The following is an 11919-nucleotide window of genomic DNA, read 5'->3' as shown; positions in this document are numbered from 1 at the left end:
CTCTATCATGTATGCAATGCTGTGTACCAGACCTGATGTGTGCCTTGCTATAAGTTTAGCAGGGAGGTACCAAAGTAATCCAGGAGTGGATCACTGGACAGCGGTCAAGAACATCCTGAAATACCTGAAAAGGACTAAGGATATGTTTCTTGTATATGGAGGTGACAAAGAGCTCACCGTAAAAGGTTACGTTGATGCAAGCTTTGACACTGATCCGGACGATTCTAAATCGCAAACCGGATACGTGTTTACATTAAACGGTGGAGCTGTCAGTTGGTGCAGTTCTAAACAAAGCGTTGTAGCGGGATCTACATGTGAAGCGGAATACATAGCTGCTTCGGAAGCAGCAAATGAAGGAGTCTGGATGAAGGAGTTCATATCCGATCTAGGTGTCATACATAGTGCATCGGGTCCAATGAAAATCTTTTGTGACAATACTGGTGCAATTGCCTTGGCAAAGGAATCCAGATTTCACAAAAGGACCAAACACATCAAGAGACGCTTCAACTCCATCCGGGATCTAGTCCAGGTGGGAGACATAGAGATTTGCAAGATACATACGGATCTGAATGTTGCAGACCCATTGACTAAGCCTCTTCCACGAGCAAAACATGATCAGCACCAAGGCTCCATGGGTGTTAGAATCATTACAGTGTAATCTAGATTATTGACTCTAGTGCAAGTGGGAGACTGAAGGAAATATGCCCTAGAGGCAATAATAAAGTTATTCTTTATTTCCTTATAATCATGATAAATGTTTATTATTCATGCTAGAATTGTATTTACCGGAAACATAATACATGTGTGAATACATAGACAAACAAAGTGTCACTAGTATGCCTCTACTTGACTAGCTCGTTAATCAAAGATGGTTATGTTTCCTAACCATGAACAATGAGTTGTTATTTGATTAACGAGGTCACATCATTAGCAGAATGATCTGATTGACATGACCCATTCCATTAGCTTAGCACCCGATCGTTTAGTATGTTGCTATTGCTTTCTTCATGACTTATACATGTTCCTATGACTATGAGATTATGCAACTCCCGTTTACCGGAGGAACACTTTGGGTACTACCAAACGTCACAACGTAACTGGGTGATTATAAAGGAGTACTACAGGTGTCTCCAATGGTCGATGTTGGGTTGGCGTATTTCGAGATTAGGATTTGTCACTCCGATTGTCGGAGAGGTATCTCTGGGCCCTCTCGGTAATACACATTACATAAGCCTTGCAAGCATTACAACTAATATGTTAGTTGTGAGATGATGTATTACGGAACGAGTAAAGAGACTTGCCGGTAACGAGATTGAACTAGGTATTGGATACCGACGATCGAATCTCGGGCAAGTAACATACCGATGACAAAGGGAACAACGTATGTTGTTATGCGGTCTGATCGATAAAGATCTTCGTAGAATATGTAGGAGCCAATATGGGCATCCAGGTCCCGCTATTGGTTATTGACCAGAGACGTGTCTCGGTCATGTCTACATTGTTCTCGAACCCGTAGGGTCCGCACGCTTAAGGTTACGATGGCAGTTATATTATGAGTTTATGCATTTTGATGTACCGAAGGTTGTTCGGAGTTCCGGATGTGATCACGGACATGACGAGGAGTCTCGAAATGGTCGAGACATAAAGATTGATATATTGGAAGCCTATGTTTGGACATCGGAAGTGTTCCGGGTGAAATCGGGATTTTACCGGGTTACCGGGAGGTTACCGGAACCCCCCGGGAGCCATATGGGCCATCATGGGCCTTAGTGGAAAGGAGAAAGGGGCAGCCCAAGGGGGCTGCGCGCCTCCCCCCTTCCCCTAGTCCTATTAGGACTAGGAGAGGTGGCCGGCCACCCCTCTCTCTCTTTCCCCCTTGGGAATCCTAGTTGGAATAGGATTGGGGGGGGGGAGTCCTACTCCCGGTAGGAGTAGGACTCCTCCTGCGCCTCTCTCTCTTGGCCGGCGCCCCCTCCCCCCTTGGCTCCTTTATATACTGAGGTAGAGGCACCCCAAAGACACACAAGTTGACACAAGTTGATCCACGTGATCTATTCCTTAGCCGTGTGCGGTGCCCCCTGCCACCATATTCCTCGATAATACTGTAGCGGAGTTTAGGCGAAGCCCTGCTGCTGTAGTTCATCAAGATCGTCACCACGCCGTCGTGCTGACGAAACTCTTCCCCGACACTTTGCTGGATCGGAGTCCGGGGATCGTCATCGAGCTGAACGTGTGCTCGAACTCGGAGGTGCCGTAGTTTCGGTACTTGATCGGTTGGATCGTGAAGACGTACGACTACTTCCTCTACGTCGTGTCATCGCTTCCGCAGTCGGTCTGCGTTGGGTACGTAGACAATACTCTCCCCTCGTTGCTATGCATCACATGATCCTGTATGTGCGTAGGAAATTTTTTGAAATTACTACGAAACCCAACAGTTTGAGCACCCTAGACGTTTGAGGTCACCTCAGAGCCATATTCCATTGTGGTGAAGCTCCGTGGTTTCGTTGGGAGCCTCCAATTCGGTTGTGGAGAGAGCCCTAACCTTGTTTGTAAAGGTCCGGTCGCCACCTCCAAGGGCACCAATAGTGGAATCACGGCATCTCGCATCGTGTGAGGGTGTAAGGAGAATACGGTGACCCTGATGGCTTCTTGGGGAGCATTGTGCCTCCACACCGCTTCAACGGAGACGTACTTCCTCTCAAAATGAAGGAACTTCGGTAACACATCATCGTCTTCACCGGCTCCACTCTTGGTTATCTCGTGCCTTTACTCGTGCAAGCTTTTGTGTTGTATCCTTAGCTTGCTTGTGTACTTTTTGTTGTTGTATCATATAGGTTGCTCACCTCGTTGCATATCTAGACAACCTACTTTGATGCAAAGTTTAAATTGGTAAAGAAAAGTTAAAAATTGTTAGTTGCCTATTCCCCCCCTCTTTAGTCAACTATATCGATCCTTTCACACGCGATAATCCTCCTAGCGCAGCCACCTTGGGACAGGGAAGGATGGATCAAGGTTTCTTCTACTTCTAATTTAATCCCCATTTGTGCTCTACTTGATGATGCATGGATGCGAATTTTGGATAGCTAGGTTGTTGGCATGTGGTATTTTTTAGATGATGCAAACTGCGTTCTGTTATAGAAATATGGTACATCATGACAGTCGCCATGATAATGCATAATATGATCATTGAGCATAATTATAGGAAAGATCTAGATTATTTTTCTCTATGAATCGATGCAAAAGTCTGTACAACCATGTAGAAGGGAAGACTGATTCCGACGCTTTCTTGAAGTTTACCACGACATTCAAAATTCGAATACCCATGGAGATCTCTTCAATGAGTGGTGGGCATGGAATGGGCAACAAAATCTCTAGTTTTACGACTTTATCCCTATGTTTCATGCATGTGTGATGAACTTTGTGTTATGTTTGACGAATAAATTGTGTTGAATTAGATGTTGTGGACTGATGAACTATGTAATAAGTGCTATTTGTGTTATGTTTGTTTTTGAGTTTATTTGAGATGAGTTAGATATTTTTTTTGTTGAACTTGTTTTAATAGTTGAAGAAGCCCAATGTTTTTGGGCACCAGTTTTACATCATCTGTTACAATAGAAAAATTTCTGGTGCCCTGAAACCTTCACTGTCCTGCCTAAAACATTTTTTGACATCAACTTTTACATCAGAGATGCTTTCTGCGAGAAGCAAGTTTTATTGTTAGGGGGTGTTTGTTTCCAGGGACTTTTTTGCGTATGGACTAAAAAAAGTCCCTTTTAGAGACTTTTTTACCAAACAGGAGGGACTTTTTAAGGACTAAACTAGACATTTGGGACTAAATGAAGAAGACTCTCAAGGAGAGTCTTCTTGAGATTTTTTGGGACTTTTCCAACAATGCCCCTCCATGCACCCATTGGCCCGCTACCCTATGATGTTGTTTGATTGTTATTTTTCTATATATTAGGGGCAACATGGTCATTTAATAACCTTTAGGAAGGGATTAGGGATTTTTTAGTCTCTGGAAACAAACAGGGAGAGACTTTTTAGGAACTAGGGACTTTTTAGCTGGACTAAAACAGTCTTAAGACTAGAGAACCAAACACCACCTTAGTCTGGTGAGAAGTAAGTAGTGAGAACTATCTGGTTAATATTTTGGAGGAAAAGAACTATCCAGTCAAATGCCAGATGTCACGCCTCGAGCAAGGCCGGGGAAGGAGAATGTTTTTTTCTTTTCTTTTTTCAAACTAAGAAGGAGCGGTTATTTTCAAAAAAAAAAAGCAGTCAGTGGGTGTGCCAAGCCCACGAACGGACAACGGACTCGGCCCACTGAGCACGGGGGGGAGGCGGGTGGACCCCACGCTGCCACGCACCCGGCCGCGCTTTGAGATCCGGGCGCGCGGGTTCCGTGCGCGATCGGACGGCGGGGCGAGGTCCTGGAGGCCACACAAAGCGCACCCAAGGCGCCGCCCCCATTTCTCCTCCACCCCCCATCCCCATCTCGCTCTCGCGGCCGAGAGATCGAATCGGAGAAGAAGGAGCGGAGAGGCCTCTGCTGCCCTAGCTCCGCCGCCCCCGCACCGGCCATGGCGCTCGCCGCTCGCCTCGTATCCCGCTCCCGACAGGTTCGTCCGCGCGCCCGGCTCCCTCCCTCCCTCCCCTCCTGTAACCCTAGTAGCTTTTCGGTAGATCTGATCCGGCGCGCGTGCGCCGCGGCCCGTCTGATTCGGTTTGCCCGGGATCTCGGTCGCGCCGGTGAGATTTTTAGTCGGTCGTCGATCGGGGTGCTGGGAGTGATTGGGGTCTCTCTTCGATTTGGTTGGATCAATTGATTCGTTGCGGTGAGATCCTCTCGGTTAGGAGGGGAACCGTTGCAGATCGCGGGGCACAGGGGATTGGAGTCGGGCCCGCCAGGGAACAGCTCTAGATCTTTCTGCGACAATGCAATTCCCCATTTCGGCTCCCTCCTTGATCCGTAGTCATGTGTCCTCATACCGACCGAAGGAAGCCATCTAGACTGCCATGTGGCAAGCTCAGAAATAGAAATGCTAATAATCATGGTTGCGTCCTCTTAGTCGCCTGTTTCTCGGGCTGTGCATGTTTTATGCTGGTGTGTGGGTGGTGGGTTTATCGTTGAACTTTGGTTTCCTCTTGTCTGAGCCGTGCATGTCTTTGGCTCGTGTGTGGATAGCGAGTGATTTATCATTGAGCTTCAGACCACAGCAGTGTAGACTGGCACTGGTTTTGTTTAATCCGGATGGTGTTGTGGTTAAGACTGTTAGTCCATGGTCTGTGTAGTTCTAGAATGGAGCTATTTGATGTCTGAACATTTCGTTTGTGATGTCTCTGTCAAATTCACACTCTGTGTATGCTGATCAGTTTGTCGATTAATGTTCGTGCAGTTATATTCTGTCCAAGCTGCTTTGGCCAATGGAGGCGTCACTCAAGTCCGCTCATTTGCCAAGGAGGCAGCTCCTGTCAGCGGAGATGGTATGCATTTTAATCTTTTGCTGCATTTGTGTGAAATTAACATCTTGCTATTGTATGCACAGGTATTCTGTGCATGTTCCGTAGTAGTGTTGGTTCTGAAAAAAATACTTTCAAATTATAACTGATCTAGTTTTGACGCAAGAATTCACATCAAGATTTGAGTTTGTTGTGATCGGCACTGTTTCCTGGCTTGCTGTGATATTTTAATTGGTGACTGCTGAGTGATGCTACATCACTAAATATCACTTTGTGACAAGACTGAAATGAAGCATACAGGACATGGAATTTTAACCTAATTAAATGCTGGAGCTAACTTCTATGTCTTGAATATTTCTCTCATGATTAGCTGCGCCCTTAATGATGGATCAATCAGTATTATCTCTTTCCCTGCACATGCAGCTTATTCATTCATTTTGATTTTCATCGAATTTGTTAGTTTTGCATTTTCTTTGTAAGTTCTATGGCAACAATGTTCCTAGTACTGCTTCTGTTGTTTCTGGATTTATTTGTTTAAATTATTGTGTAATAGTCCTAATTTCATTGTTCCCATGTTTTACAGACCTATTGAAGGGCATCTTTTTTGAGGTGAAGAAAAAGTTTGAGACCGCACTTGGGGTCCTTAAGAAGGAGAAGATCACGATAGACCCAGATGACCCAACAGCAGTTGCTAACTATGCCCAAGTCATGAGGACTGTAAGAGAAAAGTACGGAAATCTACAGGCTTTTGCATTGCATGTTTTCATGATCATTGAGTTTGTTACTTCCTATTGTTTTTTCTTCACTTTTGTGCTCTGTTGCACACAGTTCTCTAGGGCCGGTGTTTGGTACTTTATTTGCTGGATTGCCCCCTCTATAATCTGGTCCATGTTCTGCAACTAGAACTTGGATTTACTGAACCCTATTGTCCAATATTTCAGTATCAATATGGAAACAAGCATTTCACATTTATATTACTTGCTGACTGAATAGAATTGATAAGCATGTGAAGGTTCAATTTTTCTGGGTGTAAGATGTATTTCTCTGAAATTAAGGAAGTTTTACGTGCACATTTTAATGCCCTCTTTGACTACAAGGCTTTGTTTTCTGCAATTAACCTGATTGGACATAAAACATTTGCTCAATGGATTTCATGTGAATCTGCCATCTCAAACAAGCACTCTTCTTCTATGCTTGAATTGTCTTCCTTTATCTTATTTTAAATCATTTGAGATTATTGTCAATGACCTGATCGCCACTACTCATTGTCTAAATGCAGGGCAGATCTTCTTTCCGATCCTCAGAGAATTAAACATACTATTGAGACTTTCACGAAGGGCATCCCTGATGCAAGGACGTACTTGGATACCCTTCAGCAGCTCAGGAAAAAGTATGGCTATTACCCAATTAGCATAGGCTGTTTATTCCTATGCTCTCAGAAATCCTTATGCTTGACATGAATATTTGCTCAATGAACGTTTATTTTATTTTATACAGGAGTGGTCTCATAGATGATATGGGTATTGAGGATATGATGATGGAAGCTCTTGAGAAAGTTGAGAAGGATATTAAGAAGCCTCTTCTGAGGAGTGACAAGAAGAACATGGGTCTCCTCTTGGCAGAGTTTGACAAGATAAACAAAAAGTATGTACATATGTGCATCTTCTACTTATGATGGTAGTATCCATTCAGTTTCAATTGCAATATGGTCATTGATAATTTCATGGAGATACATCTGCTGATGACCGGAAACTCTGGATCATCTGCAGTTGCTATTGCCTTAGTAGCATTTACACATTGAATGAGGTTGATATTTCCCTTAAGAAGAGAAATGCATCCCATTGTTGATTTTCATCAGGAGATGCCATTGATAGTTCATGTATATGCATATGCTGATGACCTGAGAATCTGGGTCATCTGTGGTTGCTATTACCTTTTAGCAGCACTTCTTTAACAACTTTTAACCTAGACGCTGAACGAGTTTGACATTTCGCCTGGGAAAAGGAATGCACCCCATTGTTGATTTGCTACAGGAGTTTTTTTATTCATACTGCAAAACAGTTAAGATGATGCCATGGCCAACTGTTGTTTGTTCCTTAGTGTTGGGGGTCTGGATCTGTTGCAACATCTGCTGTTTAGTCCTGTTAAGTGCATACATGTTTTAGCTTGACTAGCATGTGTTTTATATGTTTCTTCTCTTGTCTTTGGAAATTGAAATAGGCTTGGCATTCGGAAGGAGGATCTTCCCAAGATTGAGGAAAATCTTGAAATGGAACTTGCCAAAGCTGAGCTGACGGAACTTAAGAAGGAAGTTGTTGAAGCAATGGAGGGTCAACTAAAGAGGTACGCCTCTTCAACTCATACACCACTATTTGCTTTAGTGGTACCTCAATTCTTTCAAGGCTTTTAATTGGAAAGCTAGAAATCTCTTGAGGCAAAGTTTCAATATAAAGTTGTCTGATTATCAGTTAGCTGACTAGTAAAGCACTCAAGTCGTCATAAAGTTTCATGAATTTTATATATGCTGTCTGTATCTCTTCTTTGCTAACAAGTTAGCGATTCACTGACATAATTTGCCTCCAGGGAGGAGTTTAAAGATGAGGCGATGCCTGACGTCAGGAAGTTGGACATTAGAAACTTCCTCTAGGTCCCTGATTGATGATAACCCTTGGGGTGACCGATCTGTGATTTTTCTTTTCAAGTGACGGCAGGTGCTGTAAGCCACACCGAATGGATGTTATTGTTGCTTTTTGTAATAAAACTGCACCGAGAATACGACGACAGTCAACCGATGAGTTGCGTTGCTTGGTTACCTTCCGGCGTTGAGAGTTTTGTTTCTTAGGCTGGCAACGTGAACATCAAGCGTTGCTGAATATGTGCCTGCGGCTGCTGTTGTATGTAGTAGCCACACATTATAATTATATGGGATGTTCCATTGTCTTGTTCACCAGGTTATGAGGCTTTGGCCATGGTTTTAACTGCAGTTTCGATTTTCATTGACATGTGATACCTCGACTTGAAATACTATTTCCATAGCTATAGCTAGGGGAAGTATCTACCATCGATCAAATGCTTGGAAGAACCTACGATTAATTATGGTTGTCACTGTTATTACATGTAGCATTGCACTTAACATGACCCTGCGATTGGAGTATCATGTCATTTATAGCCAACGTTTCTCTATAAATGTACATATGCACACTCTATCTTTATGAGCAACTTCAATCGGAAGGCGTGAAATAAATATAGGAAGATGTGACCACCAATGTCTAGGATTTAATCTTGATGGGTTGGTTGTACCACAAAAAACCTAACCATCCAAGCTATGCTCACTTCGCTAGCTAATATAAGACAAGCCACAATGGGCAGTAACATGCTCATGTGAGTAGTCTATGTTACTACCTCTATAGTGGGTAGTAACATATGTGTGGTAACATGCAACATTTCATTTATTAGGTTGTAGATACATCTTGCCTTGATATGTGTAATGTTACTCATACTAGTAGTAACTATACCATTTTCATCTCTTTTTTCATTTATTACAATGCCACATCATTTATTTAACCTAGATATGTGTGATGTTACTATCTATGTTACTCCCACTGTGGGTAGTCTAATAGCCAATATGTATAGTAGTTGACTATAAGGAAGTACTAATTTATTAACATATGACCAATCTTTCACTCTCAGAGAACTTATTGGAGTCGTGCTGAAGCCGGCAGTGCATCTACAGTCCACTTCTCTTCTCTCTTTCAACTTAGCAAAAACATAATATTTAAATTCTTATAGCCGTTTACGTCACCTTATTATACTTGCTCTTAGTGGTTATCCTAGCATAGCATGGTTGATTTCCAATAGTATGCATTTATAGCTTTTTGTTTTCTGAGGTCAATATGCATTTATAGTTGGTAGGTGTGTGTATGCAGTATCTTCATTTTTATTAGGAAAATCACAACATGCATTTACACTAGATTTGCGTTCTAACCTGAAAATCTTCAAAATAGATTGGTTGTTCTTTCCTACATATCATTTTGATATAATTGTTTAAGCATCACAATCGAACAGATTTACTCACAAAAATCCTTGCCAACTTTTACATTTGAACTGTTTAGCATTTGTAAAAGATTTTTTTGGCAAAGGGTAGTACACCAAAGGTAGTTTCTCGAAGGGAAATGAGATGACCTCAATTGCCATTTTTGAACTCATGAGCAAAGTAAATTTGTTTGAGAAGGCTCTCTTAGCTAGAGCCTGAGCAAAGTGATTCTAGGGCCTAGGACTGTGGAGCACTTGGAGGACCCGAGACAAGAAATAATGTCATAATTTAACAAGAAGATTCCTTGATTCCGCAGCGTCGACCAAAGTCCTGCAATTAGAATAGAAAGAAGCAAAACTGCAGCCCAATGCATTGGTTGCCGAGGTAGGAAGTAAGGCCATCGCTTCAGCCTGCAAAACATATTGCACATTTGTTGCCGCTGCATGAATGCATATGGTGTGCTTGGTGCGTGTATTGTTGAGATATACTTCGAAGGAGGCTTCATTCTCAGCCAACGAAAGGTTGCGTCCACATATGCTACAGTACCTGTAGATTAGATTGTATATGCATAGTTGTATTTAGGAGAGAATAATAATTGTTATTTTCATGAGATATATTCCTTTCCCTCTTCTCCTCTATTAAACCCGCAGTAAGTATTGTGTATGTATCATGGAGAACTTGCATAGGACTCCTTTTCTTTTATTGAAATGGAGATAATTTTTGGCTCTCCATATGTTCCAAAGAACAGTGAAAACAATATCTAGTTTTAACTCATATTGCTGAGAAGACACGATCATTTGAATGATATCAACAAAATATGAATTGGAGTTCAGCATATCAGTTTTGAGGTCAAATTTAAACCAGATTGATCTAGAGAAATTGCATTGAAAGAAAAGGTTAATATCAGATTCTATTTAACTACATCTACAACATTTTCTGTTGGTATGATTAGAATACATAGAAGATCTTAATCATATTGCAACAACTCTCCTAATAAGCCTCCAAGCAAAAGTTTTGACCCTAGGGGCCATGGTTTTGTTTTTCGCAGCATGATTGAGGATAACACTTTCTTAATCCGAAGTAAGAGCTTGTCTTCACAAAGACCTATCTTGGATCACCTACACAAAAGTTATGTATGCACTTTTTCTTGTACATTCTGAATTAGGAGTGTGAGTCCAACAAATGGCATCTTCAAGATTAACCTTGATAACTAGAGTATTCAAAATTTCATTGTTAACAAAATCATCAACACAAGCACTAATTTTTTCTTCATCCCTTATGTGTCGTCGTTATGCACTTCTTCCCTCACCACCATTCCTTATGGATGTACCATCTTCCTCCTATCTAGACTCCGCATCGGGGACCACCTCAAAGGGGAGAATTTAAGTATTCAATTCTGGTAATCACTAGAGTTGAAAGTTGTATTTTGAATTAGATCTCACCTGCTCCCATGCAAAACGATGGATTCAGGGGGTTCATCGGACGAGGAGTATGGACAGGTATAGCTTGATGAAATGATTCAAAATGACGAGAAAGCCGAGATATCATGATCATGAGCATCCAACAGAAAATGGACTGGGAGGTGGAGCGCATTCTCAACTTTAAGGGTTCAATCAAAGGGAGGGAGTGGAGGCACTTGATCCCTACTTCAAGCTCACCAGGGATTGTTGCAGACAACTATCATTCTCTACTAAGCAGAAATGCACGGTTGCGGACGATGCTTCCATTCGGTACCGCCGCTGATGCCGTTTGTAAGATGGTTTGGATGGGGAAGGGCATATGCCTAAAGACCACGGTCAAGTTTGCTCGCACCGTGGTGCATGTGTTTGTACTAGAGTATACGAGAGAACTAAATGTGTAGGATATAGGAAAGTTGTTGGCTATTCGGAAGGCAAGAGGTTTTCAGGTATGCTCGGTTCAAATTGCATGTAATTGGCAATGGAAGAACCGCCCTAAAGGTTTGAGCGGGACGTACCAAGATCACACCAAAGAGGCCACCATCATCACATTGGAAGCAATGGCATCACATGACTTATGGATTTGGCATGTTTTTTTTGAAAAACCCATGTATTAATTAATTAAAAGATCGAGTACAATCGTTCATTACAACATTCGCTACGCAGGGCGGAAAACTATTACATAGAAGGCCACCCGACCTATTATCAAAACTAAACTTAGTTATCTGATGAGCCACCTCGTTTGCATGTCTTTTGATCTTCACCACCTTAACATTTGGAAGAAGCTTGGTAAGGGCTAAGGCTTCCTTCTTGAGATCCACCAGAGCTGATCTATCAAGGTTATCATGTGGAAGAAAAGAAAACACAAAAGGGCAGTCTGTTTCCAAAACAACAGGCTTATGGAGAGTGATATCGGTATATAGTCCCGCTAGACATGCCCTGAGTTCCACTTCATCAACACTAGTACAC

At 42.3% G+C, this 11919-nt stretch overlaps 1 protein-coding gene across 1 annotated transcript; it reads left to right on the top strand.

The window, feature by feature from the left end:
• Positions 1 to 4403: 4403 nt before the first annotated feature.
• LOC123132042 (probable ATP synthase 24 kDa subunit, mitochondrial) lies at positions 4404 to 8407 on the top strand. The gene is made up of 7 exons (XM_044551791.1): positions 4404 to 4619; positions 5397 to 5484; positions 6044 to 6188; positions 6740 to 6850; positions 6958 to 7104; positions 7681 to 7803; positions 8044 to 8407. Exons 1-7 carry the CDS (start codon positions 4581 to 4583, stop codon positions 8105 to 8107), a joined length of 717 nt encoding a protein of 238 aa, XP_044407726.1. The 5' UTR covers positions 4404 to 4580; the 3' UTR covers positions 8108 to 8407.
• Positions 8408 to 11919: the final 3512 nt, after the last annotated feature.

Source organism: Triticum aestivum, chromosome 6A (assembly GCF_018294505.1).
Source record: "Triticum aestivum cultivar Chinese Spring chromosome 6A, IWGSC CS RefSeq v2.1, whole genome shotgun sequence".
Taxonomy (NCBI): domain Eukaryota; kingdom Viridiplantae; phylum Streptophyta; class Magnoliopsida; order Poales; family Poaceae; genus Triticum; species Triticum aestivum.
This window is presented reverse-complemented; position numbering and strand designations above follow the sequence as displayed.